A 24,690-nucleotide genomic window follows, 5' to 3' on the forward strand; every position below is an offset into this window, starting at 1 on the left:
TCATTTCAAAGTTCAATTTGGAAAGGCTTACAGAACAATTTTCACTAAATTGAGTAATTTTATGGTTGACATACAAACAATTATGATTTGATTTGTACAGGAAAGAAAACAAGCAGACTAATCAATATTTTTTTGTTTTCTGCCTGCATCTATAAAAACATTTTTTGTTTGATGTAATAAATCCTCGTTCAATCCAAATCCTAGTTCTTTAACTCTTTTATTATCTTGAGGATAACATAAATAAACTCTCAGAGAACTGTGTGGTATTTCCCCCATTATAATGTCTGAACCATGACGCCCATTTCTGTACTACAGTGTTTTATTTTACAAATATACTTCATGAGAATTTAATGGTCATGGTAGAGAGATGTGGCTTTGCATACAGTTATGCTTTTACTTAATCCACTTGTGATTGAGAAGGGTAAACAATCCTAAATAGTGCCTGACCTACTAAACTTGATGAAAGGTGAATAAGATGCTTAGCAGAGGCAGATGAGAAGATGTGTTAACAAACCTTGTTAACTAATGAGTTTAGTGTTGTGTTTCTGTACTGGGGAAAGGAAGGAAACATATCTAACAATGGCAACAATGAAACAATGTACAGCTTGCTGCAGTTTTCTCAGGACAATAAGAGTGGGAATTCCCTGGAACTGTTTCATCCTTGTGGAATCAGCTTATCTCTAAAAAGGAGGTAAGTTGTCAGTGTGGATATAAAAATCACTACGCCGCCCATGAGAATTCAGTGTCCCTGTGGGGGTGAACATTTGCCGTCAAAGTACTGACAGGACAGAGCTGAGCGTCTCTCAATTAAAGGACATAAAGATGGTAGGAGTGCTGGATCACATGCAAGCATAAGGACCAATTACTCTGTACACAATGTGATTTTATCATGCAGAGGAATGAAACCGTCACACGAGTGTTTCATCAGAGACAAAAATGCTTCACTGTCAGATCAGCTGGAACCTGAAGCAGTAGCAACATTCCAAAAAAACACACACACACACAAAACAGTTCCAGTAAACAGTTTGAGTTGCTTTGTTCGAGGGGATTTGTTTGTCAAAATCCCAGCATCGCCGGGGCACAGCGAACACACCAAAAGGGAGAAGAAAAACATCCTTGACGACAACTAAGATTCAGGGTGGTTGCACCACTATTTATAACCTGCCCAGTCTGCTCTGTGACAGCAGAGGGGGACGGAGGGGAGGGAAGGAAGAGAGAGCAAAAATGAGAGAGTAGAGAAAGGAGAGAGAGGCAGACACAGACAGAGGGGGGCATGTGGATTTCAGACAAGAGGAAAGGACTATTGTTTTTTTCCTCTACACTGAGACTTCTCTGTGTTTAGTGTACTATGAAGAAGGCATCCCTATGGCTTAGGTTCTCCCACATTATTCCATCAGTTAGGAAACTCTGTTATAAACGTCCTGAGAGATGCAAGTTACTGTCAACAAATACAAAGAGTCTGTATTAAAGCTGGCAATTGAATATGGTCAAGCTGAAAAGCAAAGCAGAGAGAGTTCTGGCCATTTCCAACACATCTGGCCATCAAACAAACAAACACTGACTTTCACGTGTCTGTGTGCACACAAGATTATGTCACTGCATTTTCCAGTGGTCATCTGACTGGAAAAGCTGGTGGCAACATGAAAAACAACTCCAAAAACAATACAACACTGACACCTACACATGTCGTGGAGTAGAAGCTTCCAGGGCTGTTAACTGACTAATAAAGCTTCTTCACTATTTAGAGGCTGTTATCTCTTTGGTAACTGCTGCACAGTTGTTGCACATACAGCGGCATTAAATCTGTCGCACCGCACACTACAAGTGCAATTCAAGGGAAGCAAAATTTAGAGAGACCTCTATTTGAGCTGTCAAACACCAGCAGCCTGTCTCACTTTCACCACGTCTCCATCTCTTATCAATAAACCCAGACACAGACGGTAAGAAATCCAGCTCAGCAGATAGCGAAGAGGCGGTGGTGGATGTTTCACTCACACATAAATACACTTGGAGGGGAGAGAGAGAGAGGGGGTAGGAGACAAACAGTGCTGGCACTTGTTGGCAATGGCACCTCTTTCAGTCCTCTTAAAACTCTCATATCACAGCAGTTATGTAGTGTATTATATGGGGACGCCTCAAGTTGATCCGCAGGATCAGGACAGGGGCCACTTACAGACATTTGATACATCAGCTGTGATATATAAAGCTGGCTCCTTTTTTACAAGCCTTTGTTTGTTTTCTTTGTCACGGTTCAGCAGGTGTCAAAAGTGTGGTTTTCTCTGTTTAAAAACAAACTGCAAGCACTGACCTGCAAAATAACTGTGGGGCATTCCAAATAAATAAACAACAGCAGCAGCAGTTTATCTATCGGTTACAGGTAAACACCTACACCGACTGCTACTGTTGGCCGAGAACTACATTTGAACATAGGCATTGTGTTGAAGCAAGTGATAAAGAATCCCACCAGAGCCAGTTTTCTATGAATGGGGTCCTGATTTGTTTATCTCATGCATGCCACAAGGACACAGACTACTGTGAAGGGATTTGTATGTGAATATGCTTATATACATGTGCTTTTTTCTGCCACTTTAAAAAAAATGCTTATGGAGGACAAAAATTCACTTGATAGGGATGTACACATTTTAGTTTGTAATACTATTTTGAATATTTAACCTTTAGCTACCTTTCAATCCAGGTGTAATTCATATTTACTTTTTTTTTTTTAAAGGGATTAGCATAACAAAATAAAATAAATGTGTGCTTTGTGTCCTGATATAAACTTTAATATAAATGTAATAATTTTTCTCATCAGTGTACTATACAGTTAGGCCCATAAATATTTGGCACATCGGCACGGTTCTCTTTATAGAAAAGTGGCACATATAGAAAGGATTTGGATGTAAATACTCTCAAATTAAAGCTGAAAGTGTGCAGTTAAAGCACATCTTGTTCGTTTCATTTCAAATCCATTGTAGTGGTGCATAGAGCCAAAATAAAGAGAACTGTGCCGATGTCCAAATATTTATGGGCCTAACTGTATATGACTTCAATCCACATGTGTTTGAAATGCTATATACTGTACATTATGAGCCATACATTAGAATATTTGTTTTAAAAAAGTCAGTGACATATGTTGTCAACACATGACATCAGCCAAAATTAAGCCAAACAATGACATTCGTGACATCAGCTTAAAGCTTTTCCTTTTTTCGTTGAGCGCCTGATTTGGCCCGAGAGCCAGTATTCATCTATTAATGCCTTCAAACAAGCACACACTGTGCAGATTAACATCAGGAAAGAACAAGCATAGATGTGTTAAAACAAATATTGTATTGGACACAGTATAAATAATTTCAACTGGGATCCGTGGCAAAAAGAGAGGAGCTCACTGAAACAATAAATGCGACACAATATCTACCTCTGTCTGAAACAACAACATGAGTGTGTACTTGTGTCAAGTATTGGCCAGTGGGAATTAGAAGCCATAACTGTGTTGGTTCAATAGACTATACACTGAATAACTGTAACCGTGTATCAGTGGGAGCAGTGCTAAACCACTGAGCTGCGCCAGACCATAGCTCAGCCAGCGACAACAAAAAAACAAGACGACAAAGGAAACAGAGGAAAAACAGCCTCTCCACAGTGCAGGGAACTGCCACAGAGGAGAGAAAACCTCCAGACAAGAATTGGACTTAACCGGTGGGGCCAGCATACCTTTTATTGATGGGCTTCTCATCCTTCTCGTACGGTTTGACAAACCACTTCCCGATGCGGACGAAGCTGCGATTCATGAGGCAGCGCTCCAGCAAGTTGTGGATGGCTTTGAACAGCAGTGTACGACACTCGTAGGAAAGGCCGTTCTCCCACAGCCCATCATCCTCAGCTGGAAAAAAGACAGAGAGGAAAAAAAAACAGTAAGCACCCTTTGTTGTCAATTGTGACTTTACAAAAATTTAATTAATTTGAAGATACAGTGAGCATATCACAGCTGTGGCTGGCAGAGGCAAAGTAGCCTTGAACTTGATCAGATGGCACAGTCACTAATAGGGATATTCATCAGTGTTTGCGAGATTAAGTGCAGGAGCACAAGCTGTCAAGCCCAATATAATGTCACATTATATTCAATCAGCAATGTCAACCTTTGAATTGGAAAAGTTTTTGTCAGCCATGCTTTACCCTATTTGAGGTGAGAACGTGACTCATGAAAGGTCAAAGGAAGGAAATTTAATTTGAGAAAACAGCCACATTCCAACATACCATACATCTTTAGCTAACACGTGAACTGTTTTAGCACCTTTGGTGGATGAAAATTAATCACTTTGCAATAACAGTATATGAAAACCTTCAAGAAATGTGTATGTAGCTGTCAGCAACTATATCAACTCATCAAACATGACGGTAACGCAGGAGAGGAATCTGGTGCATTCACAGTGCACATGATCCCATGCAGGCCTAACACTGTAATAAGGCTACCATCTTCAAAAATGGTAACACTCAACACCCTGAAACAGAGAATTTCACATTTCCTGGAATGCAAAACCGAACAGTCATATCTAAAGTGACAGCTGAAAATCACATCACATAAAGATGACAAACACGACATGTAAATGCAAACAGGACTGCACTCACTATGACAGAGTCAGAGGTTAAACAGAAACCTGCTGCTGCTTGCTGCCTGCTCTACGGCTGTGCAAGTTCCAGGTGCTTGTTGCACATATTGCGTTTTAATGCTAGTGTTTAGGAGTGTGACGGTACACAAATTCACAGCCCCGGTTTTATTTTCAGTTTCGCTTTATTTTCGGCGCGGCGGGGAAAACCAGGATTTAATTTCTTGTTGTTTTGTTGTAAAAAGGTAATGCACGCAAACATTTAACATCTGTCACCATTTTGCATGGCAAAGAACAAGAATATGCACAAGTAGGAAATGCTGTTTCATAGCTCAACATACAACACATACTTAGGGCTAATTAGAATACAGTGTATTGTTAAATTAATTTCTTCTCCTATGACATGAATTGAACAAATGATAATAGAGATAGGACATATTTAATAAGTTTCACCTGACAGTTTGTTTATTGTTTTATGCACATAGTGACATTTAAATTAACTGATTTCTTCACATTTAGCTCTGGAACAAATGTCCATATTTTATTGTCAGACAATCTTGAGAATGAACTATAAATATCGACAATTTCAAACATTTTTTGCCAGGATAGCTACTGAATTTCTTATTTATTGTGATAACATTTTTGACCACATTTCTTTTTAGCCCTGTATAAATATCATGTCATTTATGTATTTGACTTATTCTTGTAACACACAGCACATCCACTGCAGTAATCTTAGTGTGTGACATGACATCACTACTGCAATCTCAGTTGTGTTTGCGTGAGTGGTTGCTTCAACTCTGTGGAGTGAAGTATTTGTAAATCTCCTTCAGTCACAGATATACCATGGCAAATGAGATAACAGAAAAAGATTAAACAACTTCCAAAATCAAACACTATGCTTCCTAACTTGGCTGATCAAAGGAGATGCTCAGTTTCTGTCCATTTTCCAATACTAATACAAACACTTACACTTACTTACAAAGTGTTTTTATTCAACACATGTAAGCAGTTCACCTGTAGTCAAACAGCTCTATAATTACGGAGTTCAAGTGATGTACCAAACAAAAACAACTGACATACTGAAACTGGTATCAAGCTGTTCGGGATGAAGCTATTGTTAAACCCATATCAGAGTTTCTTTCTGAATCACAATCTGCGCTGGCCTGGATGCTGGTTTAATCTCATTAACAGCCACTGCTCACATCTTACAGGACTTAAGCTCCTTTCTGTCAAGTCTACAGCAAACATCTCTCCAAGTGTACAGCCTCTGCCTGAGAACAGACAAAAATAAAGCCGTCTGTGACCCACTCTTTGTGTCAACTTGGCATGTGCCAGCTAAGCACAATCAAGCCCAGAGGCAAGTTAATCACATTTTATTGAATTATTAAGTGAACCCTTGGAATGTGAGGAAGGATAAAGATATTTTAAATATAGATGATCCTAAGGCTATCAAAATAGGAAATTACATTGATTTCCTTCCTTGAACAACAGAGCCACCCATGGCCGTGTGCCAGCCTGCTGGGTTTTAGAAGGTTGTTTAAGGTGACGCTGAGCGCTTTAATGCTTTCCCCAAATTTAAGCAATCAGCTATGTTGCAAGGGTACAATTATGAACATCTGCTGGAAAATAAAAAAGTGAGTGTCAACTTCAATTTCAAAAGGAAAAAAAAAGGTATCCCAGCCACATCAAATCCAATTTCAAATGCCACAGCTCTAAAAGACACTCCCAGTTCAGCTGGCCTTTAAAACATTACATCAACCAAAGAAAAACAGCTTCAGGCTAACCGCCAAGTAAAGGGGGTTACATGCTTGGTGATTTTGAGAGCAACACACTAATTCATCAGGTGCACATACATCTTGAGAGATAAGATCAGGAGCACAGAAAACAGGGCAATGGCAGGAAACGGGAGGGACAAAAGTAATTTCCTATTAAAAATTAAGTGCACGCTTAGAATAAAAAAACAAATCAAAATTATAACATTCAAGAAAAGGTGTTGAGTGAGAGAGTATGCATGGTTTCATGTAAGTCTGAAAAAGACTTGGCAGGCCAGGTGGCAACACGTCAACACGAAAAGAAAACCTCATATGCTCTGACAGCACATGAGCAGAAAGGACGGGGGGGGGGGGGGAAACTAAATGGGATTTAGGCCAAACTCCAACGCCGAACAACGTATGAAAGACGGGAAACTAGAAAAAAAAAAACATTTTGAAACTGAAACCTGGAGCTCTGCTTTAGCCCTCTGTCAAATGTGATGCTACGACAGGCAGAAAACTTCCCTCCACCTTATTTTATATCAACCATCATGGCAATCTCCATCTACTCCCCTCTGCCAAAAGCACATCTGCCCCGTACCTCCTCATCACTGTCGCTCATTCATCCTCTCTCTCCCTCTAGCCCCAAGCAACTCGATAACAGGCATCTGTTTTCCATCAAGTGTTCCTGAAGACTCCATCTTCATCGTCTAATACGTGCCACAACACTACTTTACACAGACATAATGTTTAGTCATAATTTAGCGTTCCATACAACGTAAGCTATTTGATTTTAAAAGCAGTTTTCACAACAAAAGCAGCAGGACCATGGTGACTCTGGGCCAGGTGTGACATTTTCAAATTTTAGTGATAACTGCCCACGGACATCTACAGCAAAAAGATAACTTCAGTCAATTTTCATCATATACAAATGATAAAAAAGCATGAGTGAAATATCTTAAAAAGAAGCATCTCAGAAGGTTGCTCTAAACAGACATCTCAAAGATATTTTGCATATCCAGTGGGTGGTAAACTAAAAAAAGCATGACACTTGAGCTTTGTACAGTCTTGTTATTTTCATGAGTCATTTAACTGCCAGTAATTTCCTTGATTAAATGACTGATTGTTTAATATGTAAATAATGGGAACATAATTTAGTTGTAATTTCTCAGAGCCCCCAAGTGGCATTTTAAATCAGTTTGTGTTATTGCACAACTGGTCAAATATATTCAGTTTAGCATAAAAAAGCATAAACTTCTCACAAGTGCAGTTAAATCAGACACTTGCAAGTGTTAACATGGTAAACACACTGTGACAGACATGAACAATAAAGACCCTTCAGAGAGTGTGATTTCACTTTGGTCAAAACAAACTCTAGACTGGTTCCTGTAGCTACATGTGCTTTGTATTCTGGGATGTCGCAGGGCATGCAAACTTCACAGCTATTTCCTGGTGGTGGGAGCAGCGCCACGTAAAATTATTACACAGCAATGTTTCTTTGCAGAACATGCAACTGAACACTGGAACTCCTTCCTGTATTTACTTTCTTGCTTCCGTTTCAGAAACATCAGAACAAGTGGGACACGCTTGAATTTTCCTGTGTTGAACTTAACGAGATAAAAGGAAGTTTGCACGAGAGCAGAAAAACAGATGAACTACCAACAACAGTTGCTGGTTTATTTTAAGTCATTCAACTGTGCAGATTCAGCTGCATGTGCATATTGCATTTATCTCCCGTTTCCTGTTTCAGTTTGTCTTGACCTAGTGTGTCTTTTATGTGCACACATGCAGTTTTTAAGTATGGTATATAATAACAAAGAATGCATGTACCAGAGGATGCTTAAAAGTGGTATTGTCTAATAAAATACTTCAACCAAAAATGTGTGCAAGTGAATAATGCTTAGAGTATGTTTAGGAGGGTGGGTCATGGAGTGTGGCAGTTGGTACATGAGGCAAAAAATTTGTGGCCTCATTTAGACAAAGATTTATGGGCTCAGCTCTTGGTTAAGACACCTTCATGTCTCTGCCTCATGTGCAGCAGGCCCAGATGAGCTGACCTTTGTAAGAGATCTTTCGTGGATGCACAGCAGTTCTGTCAACAACACGCACATTCGCTCTCAGAAGCAGACAATGTTGACATGGATGCACACAAAAGCACACAAACACTTTTCCTTTAACATCAATATCTAGTATTCCTTGAGTCACCAATCCAAAAAAGAGCCCACACAAGAATGCGCAAAAAATAAATCACAAAATTGTATGTGGGTGTTTCCGAGGTCCATGAAAAATGTGGAAAAAGCCCCACCTACCCAACCCCACACTTCTGTGTGTAAGCAATTAGAGCAGCAGTCAGTCATTGAACAGCAGGATTAATGCTTTGTGATCAACTGTGCTCAAGGGGATTCTACCAAGCCTGGCCAGAGGGTTCTCTCCTCTCTTCCTCTTCCCTCCTTATCTGCAAGGACGGAGAGTGAGAACCAGCAGTGCTCTGTAAAGTCTCCATTACTAATTAATGACTATTTCTTGAGCAGAGAGGGAAAAGAGAGACAGATAGAGAAGAGAGGAGGGAGACGTTACACGTGGGCCAGAGCTGCATGCATGGCTGAGTTCCTGCACTGTGCCAGCCAGTAGAGATCCATCATAGAGAGTGCTGGAGAGAGATGGAGCAGGGGGAAAAGGGGAAAGCAGAGGGTGGTTCACAGGCAGGAGATAAGCCCTCGAAAATTGATCCCAAAGTACAAAGCCATTGGCCTCCTCTCCTCGTTTCCTCCTCAGAGCTTGTCTGGATTTATCTCTCCATCATTCTCTGTATCACACGCTGGAGTGAAGAACCATTTTTCAAAGTAAAAAAGCTTAAAATAGTCTATCGCTAAATAATTATCTTTGATGTAAACCTACAATCGTGTGAATACACTACGGTTTACCAAAAAATCTACACCTTAAGTGGTAAATTCAAGGGTTATAAGTCATTGGCTGGGATCCATGAAGATGAAATATAGTTTCTTGTCCCAATTATGCAATTTTCTCCACTGCAAACACTTAATGAACTGAACTTTTTGGTCACAGTTTCAAACCTTGGACTAACTTTGTCCATGTTTTTCGCATCAGTGTGGAGTTTCCAGTTTTTCTCAGTCAAAAATTCTGTTTGACTTTCGGAGCCTGTCCAAGTCAGTAACATTTAGAATAAAGAGTGAGTGGCATTTCTCCTTTCTGAATCCTAGCCTGGGGCATTTTTACTGGGCTACAGTGCTTACATCATTGCGAGACTAAACATGTATCACAGCCATTTTGGTGTGACATCGCTCATGTCCCTACATAAATATTCTATTACTATCTTTTGCATGTGCAAAATCAAATAATGACGGCACACGTTTTGACATTTTACTTCAGGAATGTGGTGTTATTGGTGGTCTTCAGGCTTAAACAAGTACCAGAAAACCAGTAAAATTTAAATGTCAATAGGCACCAATTAAATAAAGATGAATTATTGAAGTTTTAAAATCACAGTCATCTAACTGAGATTACTAAAGATGACACACTACCAATAGTCCCTTTAAAAGGTCACTTTTCATCGACTGCACAGTGCTTTAAACTCGTCACATTGAAAAGATCCTTTCGCATTTCTAAAAGAGTATGATTGAATTAATCTGCAGCAGTTTTAGAGTTTCCTGTATTGATATAAAGGGACAGGAAGAGTCTTATGAGTATTTGGAAAGCAGGAAACGGATATGTCCATTCTCACCACAGGCTCACTCATGATCAATGCAAGCTTGTACCACAAAATGTCTAGCATCCCAAAATGCCCATAAGCCAGGCATCCTTTGATGTTTTTTTAACAACATCCTTCCTTTTTTTGTGGATATTTGTTGTCACCAGACTTTTTTTTGAACTGCAGGTACTGCTATAACCAGCGTCTCTCACTGATGTGAGGGCACTTCAGCAATTTTGAGGTTGGGATTTTTCTCTCAAAGGACAGGAAAAAAGACACTGACAGAGAGGAAATGTAAGTTTCAGTCAATACAACGTTGACGTCCCACTAAAATATGCTCTTTGGAGCTGAATAATCTGCCCTGAGGTGCAAAGAATGGTTGTTTTTATTTCACCTTTAAATCAAGTAGGCATGAAGGAGAGGGGTCAGACAAGAACGGGAAAAAAATCCTCTGAAGTTGGCAATGCTAGAAAAATTCCAAGAATTACTGCATACCAGCAAAAACAAAGAGGACTGTCAGACGATCACTGTCATCATAAAAAACTACTAAACTGAGCTATTCTTGTTCATCAAGTGGAGATGGAAATTTTTGAATGATCTTTTTCTCCACCATTTCTTTTAATAATACAACATACATACATACAACTGCCTTCATGATTTTTTTTCCTCCTCAACTTGACTGTGAAGGTAATATGGGCCTTAAATGTGTAGTCCAACTCTCTAGAGGGAAGAGTGTGCTCCAGCTAAATCCTATGAGGGCATTGTGATGCAGTGAAAGCATCATGGGGATTTGCAGTGCAGGAAGAGCGACCTGGGGAAAATACCAAGGTTATGTCCACACTAATGTTTTCATTCTAAAACAATCTCCATCCAGCCTCGTGTTCCAGCTATATCAGAAATATCCTCAATCCATGCTGACATTTTAGAATGCACAACATGTGACCCATTGACATGGCAGACACATGCCCACAGGAACTCTTACACGTTTAAGTAATAGCTCCCTTTCTGAATAAAGAGCCTCATGAATTGCAGAAATCCACTGCACAATAGGTGATAGAAAAGAGCACAACTTAAGAGCCAAACATGGATGCCTGTATTATCATATCAAGCCAAAAAAAAAAAGAGGTTACGATAATGCGAGAGTAGGGTACTACGACAGGTGAGGAAATATTGAGATGTTTAAATGTTTTCATCACAGACGAGTGATACAGTACATGCTGCAATGGCAGGCGCTCACATCAAAAGGCCTAGAACAAGATATTTTCTCTGATCTTCACACGACTGCGACTGAAGTTCATTTTGGGATGTTGTGGGACACTGCACTTACATTGGTTTGGACATATTAGTACAAATGACAGCAAGCATATGCTTAATCAGTGTTGGACTATTTGCTCCCTTGTAAGAGGTCCCAAAAAGTTTAAAGTACCCTTGGCATAAGTGATGTGTAAAACTAAAACACATGAGTGTGGCTGTGGGCTTATGGAAAAATGTACCATAGAGCAGTTACCCTGATTAATTGCACCATACAGTATATTTCGTTTAGGATGCAACTCGTTAGGAGACCCCACGCCCGCTTGTGAAAGGAGAGGGCGATGAGGCGAGTGGGGGATTTGCATTAGAATATATGCCTATAGTCAACCAATCGTAGAGGAAAGCAAGCAGTTCATTTAGCAAAGACATTCTTTTGTCGAGAAGAATATCTGTACATGTCCAGGAGAAGATTAGAATTGGTTTTCTCATTGTGTTATGAGCAAGGGTTTCCAAGAGTGTAGAAAAGGGACTTGGTGGTTTGTTACCCTTACATCTCTTCAATGGTGATTAAGTGCCAGACCCTCAAGTTTTCTGCCCTTCACAACTCTCATCTCTCCAGCTCACTCCTTTTCCCCTCATCTCCTTAGAGTGAAGGGATTACTGGAACGCTGGTATACAGAAATGGCACTTGCTCAAAATTAAAAGACTTTCACAGCTGCTAATCTAATGAGGATGGAAGAGGGCGTGGGGGTAAATGAGCAAGCACCATTTCAGATTTTCATTTTTTACCACCAACACTGAAATAAAGACTACAAAAGAAGCTGAAAAAATACAAGTTAAAGCAAGCGTTTCACAATTCCCAAGACAGGCTGGGACCAAAGGTAAAATAATACATCAATCTAGTGGCAAAAAGAGGAGAGGTTAAAAGACAACAGCCGTTCTTGACATTCCAGCTGAGTGAGGCTGGTCCTGCCATGGTCTTCCCTGCCACTGCTACATGGTATCTGTTGATTCACTTTTCACCACATGCAGAGCCCCTCCAAGAGTCCAAGAACACAGCAGTCTGTCAATCTATTCTACTTCAGTCGCTACACAAAGTCTGCCAGAACAGTGATCTCCAATCCTGGTACCTAAGACCTCAAAAAGTGTTCTGTTTCATGTAAGCATTCCCTTGACCTCACCTGTTCCCAGTTGAATGAGAAGAATTAAAACCAACTACAATCAGGGGCATTAGAAAAAAGAATCATATGTCCACTGCACTGTCTAGGAAAAGCCAGACACACAGGTTCACATGTACGAGGTATGGTACGGTGTTTAGAGCCCCTTTTCCACTAGAGCGGCACGTCTCGCCAAGGCACGGTACGGTTCATTTTCATTTCCACAAGCGATAGTACCCAGCACTTTTTTTTGTATGTGCTCTGCCGAGGTTCCAAGACAGATGAGCAGCTGTAGATCAGAGGTTGGTGAAAGGAGCTCTCCTGCTGATTTCAGATCCATCTAGTGAGGTTGCTCAGCCTCATCTCACCAGCAGAGCATCGCAGCAGCTACAGTAGGGAGAAATATGTCTTATAGTTCAGAGAATGGGGCAGCACTTTCCAAAATAGGAAATAAAGATCATGGCACCGTCCAGCTGACAACCATTAACACTGAGACACGGCTAAGTCAGGGTGTCAAACAGTTAAGGACTATGGGGAATGAGAAGTGTGAAACATCTCACCAGGTGCTCTGGAGCCTCTGCCACCGACAGAGTCAGGGAACAGAATCTGCATCAGAACAGATTACGGGAACACACTCCAAAATAATACCCGACAAGTGTCCTGCACAAATGTGATTCATCCAGTATTTCCAGTATAAAACATACACACTGTTTGTTTGAGCACAAATGTGTGTGCACATGACACAAGCGCAAAGAATCCACAAGCAAGGAAACACCTCCGAAGAGAGCAGTTATGTTCCATACAAATGGGGTTGAGCGCAAGCTTGGAGCTGCTCAAAATTCACTTGCTCAGTGTGTTGACATCTGAAGGATGAGACAGTCGCTGCCATCTCTGCTCTTTTGATTTACCGAACATGACTTCTGATTGGTCATTAGGTTTGATTGCTGACGAGCAGAACATCTTGTTCCACACTACAGACATCCAGTCCAGTCTGCCACGACAGTACGACACGGACCATCAAAACATCCATCAATCTGTGCATCCCCGTAACAGGCGTACAGTTCTCACCAAGCAGGGAGACCTCAGCATCGACATGTGTCCTCTATGAATACCTGTCTATTGTTACCAGACATTTAAATCAAACATCTTTTTACTGATAATCCTGAATATTAAGACCAGTATCTGGTTTAAAAGTTGTGGCTTATTTGTGATAAATAAAATGATGTGAATTGTATTGTGCAGGTTCAGTAATTCTCCATATCTGATTTATAGAAAGATATAAACTGATCTGCCACATGAGGAGAACCAGTTATCATTTTTTTTGTAGCCGATTAGAAAATATGTGGTCATTTGTAATACTACCACCAACAAAACAACAATAATAGCAATTTTAAGAATCAAGAAAAAAACCCAGAAAGTCTAGAAAAGAAATATCTAGAAACTAATGTGGGAAACCTGAGCAGTCTGACCAGATAATAAATTATATTTGCACCAAATATGTCCAGGCTTATGCTGCCATGGTATCAGAAGTGATATATTTAGCTTATGAAGAAGGAGATATAGAAAAGGAGAGCAGGAAAATACAGAGGTAAGCTTGACCGAGCTGTATCCAGCTATTTATCTGTGAAAAAACTACACCTACAAAGTTGTTGTTTTTTTATCATTTATTTTACAAGGCCTTCCCACCCTCAGCTACCAACTCAAGACCTGTGTAGGAACACAGCAGTGGCTATAAAAAAATCCAAACATAGATTCTCCATACCATCCATACTTCTACTTGAAATGCAGCACACTCCATTAGAAGGCCTGTGCCAGATGCTTCAGGTTATTATCAAGACCCGTGAGGCCTGAGTGAGCTGCCCATCAGAGCCTTCAGCTCGCATTTTGAACCCTCTTCAAGCACAATGTCCCATAATGAAGGAGGGTCACAAAAGGACTGAGCTTGGCTCAGACATGAAAGTTCCATCTACATGGCAAAGAGCATTCAAAAGAATGGTCTTTTCTCATCTTACACCACAAATATCACTACGACTGAAGAGGGAAAAGGAGAAAAATGGGGGGGGGGTGGATGAATTTGCCTAATTCCTGCTTGGTTGTCGCTGCACTCTGTGCTTCTTGCTCAAGTTATTTTAAGACTGGACTCTTCTTCTTTCTTTTACCTTAATTCCTCTGTAGTTCATCCACTTCAAATAATCACCATGTGGGTTTAGTTTTTCTTCACCGAAAATAAAACTGAAGGCACTGGTCTGCTGCAGTTATTACAATATGATAACACTCAGGCTCACATCCAATAATAAGACAATGGCCACTGCCTCCAGGGAGAGGGAGTTTCCTTACAGGTGTTGGCACTACCAGCCTTCCTGGCTCACTGATCAGCCTGGATCAGATTACACAGATTCTGTCACTTTGCCTGACAATGACTATGAAGACTATGACATTCATGTTATTATTCATTGTACAAATCAATACAACATCTTTTGACAAAGTAATCTATGAGTCCTCTACACTTCCCATTTTAGCTACAGTATCAAACCTTGAGTTACTGAGTTACTCAACAAAAGGTGCATTTGTAGGCAAAGTGCTATTTTGTGATTAGTGGCAAAGAAGTAGAGAATTTAACTTTCTATTCGTCTTCCTCTGATTATTTAAATTCCAGCAATTAGAAAAAAACAATAAAACAACTGTTCCTTAAAAAGTAAATCAAACACTTCCAGATATATTTTAGATCCAATAATTTGGCCTGTTTTTTAACTAACCCAGGCCTCACATCTGAAAGTATTGAAGCATCACAACAATGGTATACTGGCACAGATTAATAAATTATACTACTCAATATTACATGGGCCATATGCGTATGTCATAGGTGCCTTACCTGCAAGTTCATGGTGGATGAGATCTGCGAAGTTAGGGTCGTCCCCCCACCAGAAGAGCCAAAGCTCCCTTCGGCCCTGCCGTTGACTCCGCCGCCATACACTTAGGATGTCGGCTTTCAGGCATCGGCTGAAGCTGCACAGGATGGGATCCTCCTCTGTCACAGGGAAAAGGATGGGTGCAGAGGTGGGACCTTGCCACACAAACCTCTTCCATTTGATCCCTGTCAAGTCAGCCTGCAAACACAAAGGAGGAGAGAAAGAGAGCGTTATGTGTGCGCATTTGCTGCTTCAGGATCCACTCGGCAGCATCTCAGCATAAACATGCTGAGCAGAGTGTCAAGAGTTTGTACTAAACCTCCCTTTATACTCTGCCCCTGAAAATGTTTCTGCCAAGAACTGTGCGCTTATGCTTCAGGTACTTCCAATATCAACACGAACAACATGTTCAACACATAACATGAAAAGTAGTGCGAGTAAATGAGGTCTCGCCACCTTAATCCTCATTATTGAAGAGTACTCTGGGGATGCGAGTACTTCGCCTTTCAATAAACACTGTGTGCCTTTTATAGAGAGAACAAAACACATAGGAAAAAGCCTTGTAGGCAGTAAATCACTAATAGGGCTGTTAAGTGTTAAAGCATTACACTCCACGGTTAGTAGCTACCAATGGTGCCTATCAGTGGAACACCAACAGACTACCTCGCAACCTACAACTTCCACCCAGAACACTCACTGACACACAAATGCTGCAGTGATGGTCAGATTCTGATACCACTGTCGGAAACGCCTCTGATCCTGCCGAAGATGCCAAATCAGGCTCCAGCAAGGACAAAAACCTATGAAATAATCCAATATTATGTCTTATATCTAATCTTAACAGATCCAAAACAGCTGTTGCGTTTTTTAAATGGATTGGAATTTATCCTATTTATCCTATTTTATGTCTTTTAATAGGTTTTAAACTGTACTGCTTAAACTTTAAACTCTACTCTTCCTGAAGGATTAAACCTAAACCAGGCCATTTTTTTTTAATGCATTGTGATTGGAATGGTACACACTATCAGCTAATACAAAGCTCAGGTTTCAGTATCAGGAAGTATAAATGGAATGGAAAAAATGTCACAACGTCTGCTAGTAGTCTGTCTACTTTGTTATCCACAAGAATAAGACCACACTAATAATGAAATGAATGAAAAATGAAACTTCAAGGTCTTTGACGTAAAAAAAAAAAAACACTTGGAGAAGAAAATATACTTATCTAAGTTTCTACACTATTTCTAGGTTGACAATAACATTTGTGACAGTTTATTTCTTGTGTACAAAAAGGCCAACGTCAAGACAAACGTCAGGTGGATTTGATTTTCTCAAAAGAGGCCGCATTAAGTAAATCAACCTGATGTTCACCTGTTATACCCGAGGCTGCCTGTGCCTCAAACTTTTAGCACGTCGTTAGTCACCGAGTGGCATTATGATTGCGAGAAATGGCAAAGTGAAAGTGTCAGACAGCTGGTATGACAGATGGAATTTAGGTTTCTAAAGAACACTAAAACAGAAACAGATCAAATCTATACAGAGAAGATTAATATGCATAGGTTAGTTCTCAAAGAGTCTGAAAACCACCTTCATAACAGAGGGCTATAAATTCATGTATCTATATAAAAAGGTTGTGTATTTCCCCATTGTGGGATTAACAAAGGTTTATCTTATCTCAGATACATATTTTGCAAAAGGATAACACAAAGCTGCACGAACTTAATCAAGACCAAAGAAGATCACATTAGTCTTACCTAAAGTCACCTAAATGTATTTATTATAATTTAAAGGGAAACTGGTACACCTGAAAATCTAGGACATATAGTCCTAAATTCAATAGAATATTGTAGGGTACTCCATGCTGATACATGCATGGATTCAGATTTTAATGAATTGATTCAGCAGCACATGCTGTGATGGTAGTTTTGGGACGTAAATAAAGCCAGTAGGAGGTAGCAAAGGTCAACTGACATGATGCAAATATCTCAAACACCCCGAGCTGTTTAAGGTAACTAAAGCTGCAGCTGTGGTAAATTCTATGTAGGATATCAAATCATGCTGATGTACTATGGGATGCTGGATGATGTCCAAACTTGTGGAACTCATGCCAGCTCAGGTGAATGCCACCATGAAATCCAGAGGGGCTAAAAAAAAGTAAACCAAAGTACTATTTATGTTGTTGAAAAAAGTAAAATAAAATAACTGGTAGATATTTAATTAATGTATGTAACAGATCAGTAATCTGTGTAAACTCCTCATTTTTATGTCATCTATTCATTTAGTCAGGCTGAGGTGGCAAGCTGTACCTGTATATTCAATCAACTAATCCATTACGGTTCAGGAGATATCTTAACCCGAGTTCAGATGCACTGGGCCTGAACAAGTGATTACGCATGGTGGTAGCAGAGCGGTGGTCTTTCGCCTCACTAGGGATAAGCTGAGAGATTTGTGGAGTTATTTGTGATGGTGTTGAGGGTAGGGAGTAGGCTGGGGTTTGTCAAAACAGAGCATTGTGTGGTGTCAGCAGGAGCAGAACTGGATCACAACAACAAGTTCGACATATTGGCCTCACACAGTTTGACAAATCAGTAAAAATCTGAGGTTAAAAAGAGTTAACAGTACATGTATGGCATGGCTCTTGTACAAATCCATGTAATACATCAGCAGTATGCAAGAGGGTGTTATTTTGCAATTAAGTGTACACTGTGTGCTTCATCGGTAAACATAAAGCATGCATTTAATTTGTTCTCCACCACTAACTCAAGGAAAAACAGTGCCAAAGTGGCAAGCTTATAAAAGCCCAATATTCCAAGATAGTGTCAGCACAAGTTGTTAGGATGTATGATCAAAACATCATGACTACTAATGAACAGTGTGGCTTGTAAGGAACACAAAAGCTGTTCCACATGCTGAGAACAAAATTCCAAGGTGCAACCAGCAGAACTATAGTTAGTAGCTACGTCTGTTTGTAACGACAGAGCTGCAGCAGCAGTGAGGCTTCTCCTTCCTGCTGGAGTCAATGTGAGAAACACTACATCAAACCTGCATCTTGCTCGGAAACATCTGTGCACACAATGCAAAAGGAAAGGTTGGGACAACGGTTAACTGTGAAACCAGATCATAAGCAGTGCAGAGAGGCAATTAGCAAAGAAACACCCCCCCCCCCCCCCCCACCATCTTCTTACTGACCATGGCGAGCCCCCAGAGGTATTGTGTATGAAAGGTTTTGCTCATAAGTGCCTGACAGATTTCATTTAAGTCCCCTGCTCCTCTACATAGATATTGGTTATAGACTTTCAGACATGATTATGTGATGCTCACAGACAGTCAGGCATCAAGCTGTTCACAGGGGACTAACACTTTGGTTTGAAGTGCATAACTCTTATTCAAATGAGTGTTTCACTACCTGTTGCTTATGGTAACTGTTTTTGGGCTTTTTTTCCTCAGACTATTCAAATTATAAATTCATGTCATAGGTTAACTCTTATAAAAGCATAGGACTACTACAAAAATGAGCAAATTAATTAATACAATTGTACTTTTTTTTTTTTACTGCTAAGGTAATAGTGTGTGGTATTTGAATGATCATAAAAACCTTTATTTAATATGTGAATCCAATAAAAGTTTAAGCTAGCTGGGCTAAAGACTTTCTAACCTGCTGTGTGTGAGTTCAATATCATGTATTTATCACCCAGATCATCAAAAAAACAACAACAACACAGAGTCATGTGTTGTCCTGACATGGTTTACTAGTTTAATTAACGGTGTGCCTGGAATCAGCTGACTTCTAAAATGTCACGCAGGGAAAACACTGACATGCTTCTTGTTATTATCTATACCAGCTGCAGTGCAACTGTTCATACAAGGAAAAGTGAACTAACTGACTACATCCTGTGACCACCGAAACTCTGACCTGGTTTGCATCTACAGTTTAGCGACTGCCATGTCACCGAACAGAAAAAAAAAATGTGATGAATGGTGCCGCATGAATGAAATAGAACAGCCTGCGAGATGTACAAGAGCAGAAGGCTTCAGTCTTCATCTTACATCACAGTTCTATCCATCACATTCTCACCAACTGTTTCTGTTACTATCAAAGATGTTTTCATCTGCCACGTGAGCAAACAAATTCTCAACAGCAACGAGCACGTACAAGGAAAGATGCTGGGTTACTATGAAAAAGCAATTACCAACAGTAATAAACAATGCGTTGAATTTTAGACTTTATTCTACTTCAGTCTCAACATCAAACCTTATCAGTAAGGGGGGAAAGGTAAGTTGAATGGCACACATTCAACTTACAATATTGAAAAGATATTCTTAAATCTAAGGCTGCAATCGACAATGAACTACTTTAATAAACTGACAACTATTTTAATTCATTGCAATAAACTGAATAAGCTGTGAGCTGAATTATTCCTGTTTCAACAAAGCGAGACAAGTAAGGATGTTGTCAACGACAGAATTATCAACACTTAAAATAATCACTAAACTGTCTGCAGCTGTTCTAAAATCACATGCGGCCAAATATTGACCATAGCCTCCCACTCACACTGACTGCACTGACTCATTTAAAAAGTTGGGGAATGTTACATGACACACGGGTATGAAATCAGCCAAAGCCACATTTATCACCAAGATTATTTAACAGAGAGTATATTAAAGGAATTCTATATATATATATTTCAGACGGGCGCATAAGGTTTAGGCAGACACATTCTTTTGTACGTTATGACTTAGCGATGATGTGATGAGGCACTGCTTTGGTATTATTATGTTGCCTCATTTAATCTACATTTTTGGCAGTGAAACAGACAGTCTAACTAATCTCTGTCCGTCTGTCAGTCTGTTTGTTTGTCCTTCCTTTTGTTACTTTGACAAATGCTCATCTGTTTAACTGTAAAGCTAAACTGTGTATTGGTGGGGACCCGAGGAAGAGCAGTGTTGATAATCAGGTTTTCTTTTTTGGGATAAGCAGTTCTTGAGCAAATGACAGTCAATGGTTTGCATTAGGGCTTGGCACAAGGCATTAACAAAACAAACGTCATTGATTATGCAGGAAAGCGGTTCCAAAACTTAACACAGCTTAAAAAGCAAGAGTATTTTAGAAAGAGACATAAGCTCTGTCGACTGCCGAAGGCTTATCACAACAGTACAACAACTATACACGGTCACTTGAAGCGAAAGCATCCCGGGGCGCTTCATTTAAGATGTAGTGACAAGCAAACAGTACAGGTTAGTTTACAGTTTGCCTGCCACTGAAGCAATATATATAAGGATTCCTAACAGTAACATGTAATGTAACCCCCCCCCCCCCAAAAAAAAAAGAATCATACAACAATGGTAGTCAGCTATGGCATATTTTCTGTTTCCTTTAACATCTATGAGAAATTAAAAACGGCTCAAACATTCACCGTTTCAAACATTTTCCTTGCTCTTACAAAAACATTTTTCGCTAGTGATTTTCTTAATTACTCTAGTGATTAAATAAATCCATGTCATTACAGTTTTAAGTCTTAAGTCGTTCTACAATTAAACTACACATTCGCTACTTCAGAGAAGAGGTTGTGTGAAACACAGTGATTAAAAGCGTCTACAGTCGGCAGTTTAGTAGGTACACCTACATTATGAAATTACAGAAAAGTTCATTTTTATTGAATCCGTTTAAGAATGTGTTGATTTATTACAATGGTCATTTTTGGAGGATTTTTGCGCTGTTGAACTATACTGGACTTATATTGAGACCTCGCAGTACGGCGAAATACAGTCAAGACAATTATCACTGCAGTAAAACAACGTCTCTCCAGCGACGGTCGCTGAGTGGTACAGCGATTCATCTTTAAACTGGAAGGTCGAAGGTTTGACTCCAGACTCCACTAGTCTACATGCCAATGTGTCCCAGGACACTTAAGACACTTAACCACAAGTTTCTCTGATGGCTGTGGGGAGTGAATGGGTATGAAAGATGTGTTATAGAAAAAGTAGTAAATAGACTAATAAAACATCGGTCTGTTTATGAGATAATAAGCATGCATTGAACAGAGACTACAATTAAAAAGGACTGTTGTTAGGATAACTGGCATAGATAATACTGTTAACAACAGTTAACAGTAATGACAATTTTATAATATTGACCACCTGCGGTGTGTAGTTAACAAGTGTGTACTAACATTTATGTTCATCCTCTGCATAGCTTAGATGTCAGAAAGCACTTAAACAAAAACGCTGGCGTTGTGATGCTGAGGTCAGTGCTATGAGGATGTTGTGCCAATGTGTCACATGTCAAACTTTCTACAGTAAAAGAATCAAGATTTTACTTTTACTCAGGGAATTGTTCTTACCCAACACAGACCACTACCAGGTTTTAACTGAGAAATTGAAACAGCTCTTGAGTTGAAGCAGACAGTACAAACCCTGAATAACCTTTAAACACGACGTTAAAGGCTTTTTAAGAGTCTACTTCTGAGACAGGTAATGTCTACTTCTGCAAAGATGAGCAGCAGCCTATATTATTATGGAATTAAAATGTGTTTTGAATTCAATTTGCAATGGCATTACAAAGTTACACTGCAGAAAATGGTCTGTTTTCGTTGTCATGATCGTCATCAGTCGCATATTACACAAAATACATGTGACCAAATTAAAGCAAAGGGTGCTCTGATTCTTGCCACAACTATTCATATGAATATTTAAATAAATGAATGTGGATAAATGTGTCCCCTGCTGTTGTTCTGTGCGTCCTTTCAAAATAAATTAAAAGCAGTCAATGTGCAAAAACAGAGGGGGGCAAAGATATCTGGATTTCCCTCCAACTTGTGTTACACAGTCTACATGTGTAACACCAGTAAGGGGGAGCCCAGAATATCTGTATTTTCCTCTAACTTGTGTTGCACATGTAGGCTGTGTGCACAAGAGTGTCGTAAACACAGTGTGCACTGCTGTTAATCTGCTATGAGTTCTCCCTTTCTGTGCCTTAGTAAATACAGGACCAGCAATGTGGGCCACGGGAAGTTTTATCTTTCATATGCTAAAGCCAAAACTCACACTGCTGCTGTGGGAGGGAATCTAGATATGGGCAAGAACTCTTGATGAGATGATGCGTACTTGGGCGGGGTCATGACCCCCGATTAAGCCAGCTGCTCACCTTCCCTCCGGCCACTTCTGGTTCTCGGTCTCAATAGGGAACACTGTGTTCAAGCAGCTGCCTTCCTGCCTTTTTAAGATATGAGACCAGTAACAGGTGAAGCTGCTCAAATCATGTCACAGACGAGTCGCTACCAAGTCTCTGTCACTTTCACAAGTAACAGCGCCTGTTTCCATGTTTCTGGTTGAAAACGTAATGTAAATTCATTATGATTAATTTGAGGTAATTTAAACATAGTTCTAAGTGATTTATTGTACAATGCCAACACCGAACAGGAGTGCTTTTATAAAGGTTGGAACCCACTCCGACATCGACATGAACGGCAGCCAAAAACTACAAATTTCAACCCAGCTGCATACGTGCATAATAACACAGGAACACATAAACTAAACTTACACTCCAAGTTGATTCCAACAAACCCTTGCCTTAACATACTAAAAAAAGTATGCAACAAGTAGTATCATACTCCAGAAAGGACTATTGGCTGGAAAATGGAGAGGGGGGAAGTGCCACAATGTGTTCACATTCTTTCACCATAAAACCACAAAGTGGAGTCTGTTCAGTGAGTGAGTCATAACAGCAGTGGTGTTATGCTTAGTCTCACTGTGCAGGAAAATGTCAGCCAGACAGGCACAGCACCACAACTACCAACCTAACCCTCGCCTGTCCACTGTAGCCAGAGCTGCCTCCAAGTGCTGTCATAAACATTGTAATTATGAGTTCAGCACATACAATTGATCCAAAAGCATGGTACTGAGAGTGGGGATTTTCTGCAATGAGATGTTGCCTTTAGGGGGCGGACAGCTATGAAGCTGTATCAGTTTGTGATGAAAGCAAAGTAGTATTTTACTGTATTATTATTATTATACTGGATTTTATGTCAATTGCTACTAAATTTCACAAAGACGTATTAAGAAATCAATCCACACTCTATACACTCTGATGTTTTGCTTCCACTGCAACACTAACTGATTCTGTGTCATTTAATCTATAAAAGAATCCACTTTTTCTGAAGTGTTACCTTTCAGCACTTGACAAATCATATTAACAACTTCCCAACTGTGGAGGCAAGACGTTAAAATGAGCACATTACAGCAGCAAGTGTAATACTTGGCGGCTGTACTTTCAAGTGAAACTGTAGTTAAGCCTGCTGACAAGCCAATTAACTGCAACAACAAACACATTCAGACCATGTTGTTGATTATCTGACCAGAGGAGGGACTGTTTACCTGAGCTCCACCTGGAGCTCTAGTGTCAGAGACTGTGGTGTGTGGACAGCACAGTGAGCTTAAATCAAAACATTACTTGTGAACTTCAAGTGGTTTGATGCACAACCGCAAGCAGACTTGTGGAGTCTGGATAATCTGAACTGCCCACAACTGACAGCGTGATAATGAAAAAGATACAAACAAGGAAACACATTTACACGCTTCCTTTCAATCTACACCATAGCCTATAGAAGCAGAGGCATGCAGATGAGATTTGCAGCCACCTCTTATGTTTGTAATGTCCAGGAATGCATGCATGCCACAGATTATATAATTCAGCCTAAGGCCTGTGTCAATATTGGTGTGTGAAGATGATCAAAATGAAGCCCTTGGAGATCAGAGTCAATCACCAACACAAACAAACAAGATGATGACACACTAGCATATGCAAACAACTACGGTCACAAACAGTCTTGTTTGGTGAAAAGAGCTGTCCAGGCAAAAACACAAGCGGAAGACTGTGTGCAAGTTAGACACTGACATGCGTCCATCCCAGAGTCACTTGTCACTTATATACAAAAGAATAGTGAGCAGTAAACGCACCACGCTCTCAGACTCGGTGTTAAAACTTAGGGCTGAAAAGTGAAGTGGGGTTTTCGGGACACTCAGCACCTGATAAAACATAAGTCGTCACGAGTAGTAGATAGTGAGTCTATAAACAAGCGAAGAAGGAGAAAGTGCTACAACTACAAACTCAGTGGGAATGCAGTCAAGCATTCAATGAATATCTCTTTCCGTGGGCATGTCAAATAAGTGACACCTCGCAGCGAGCGAGCGGAGTAGAAAGGAAAACAAAAGTAAATATGGTGACACGAAATAACGTTTGTAAACATGTTGTAACAACTATGTGACACAGTGTTGTTACACTAACGAGTCGGGATAGCTTGTCCTGAG

At 40.0% G+C, this 24,690-nt stretch overlaps 1 protein-coding gene across 1 annotated transcript in view; it reads right to left on the reverse strand.

Moving 5' to 3' along the window:
* The window catches only part of med13a (mediator complex subunit 13a), a 70,789-nt gene that overhangs the window by 45,496 nt on the left and 603 nt on the right, over positions 1–24,690 (reverse strand). The window contains exons 2-3 of the mRNA XM_083885944.1: positions 15,351–15,585; positions 3,715–3,883 (exon numbers count right to left, since the gene is read on the reverse strand). Coding sequence (XP_083742070.1) covers positions 3,715–3,883; positions 15,351–15,585 — 404 coding nt within the window. The remainder of the gene's footprint in view (positions 1–3,714; positions 3,884–15,350; positions 15,586–24,690) is intronic.

The sequence above is a fragment of the Microchirus variegatus genome (genome assembly GCF_963457635.1).
Source record: "Microchirus variegatus genome assembly, chromosome: 2".
Lineage (NCBI taxonomy): Eukaryota > Metazoa > Chordata > Actinopteri > Pleuronectiformes > Soleidae > Microchirus > Microchirus variegatus.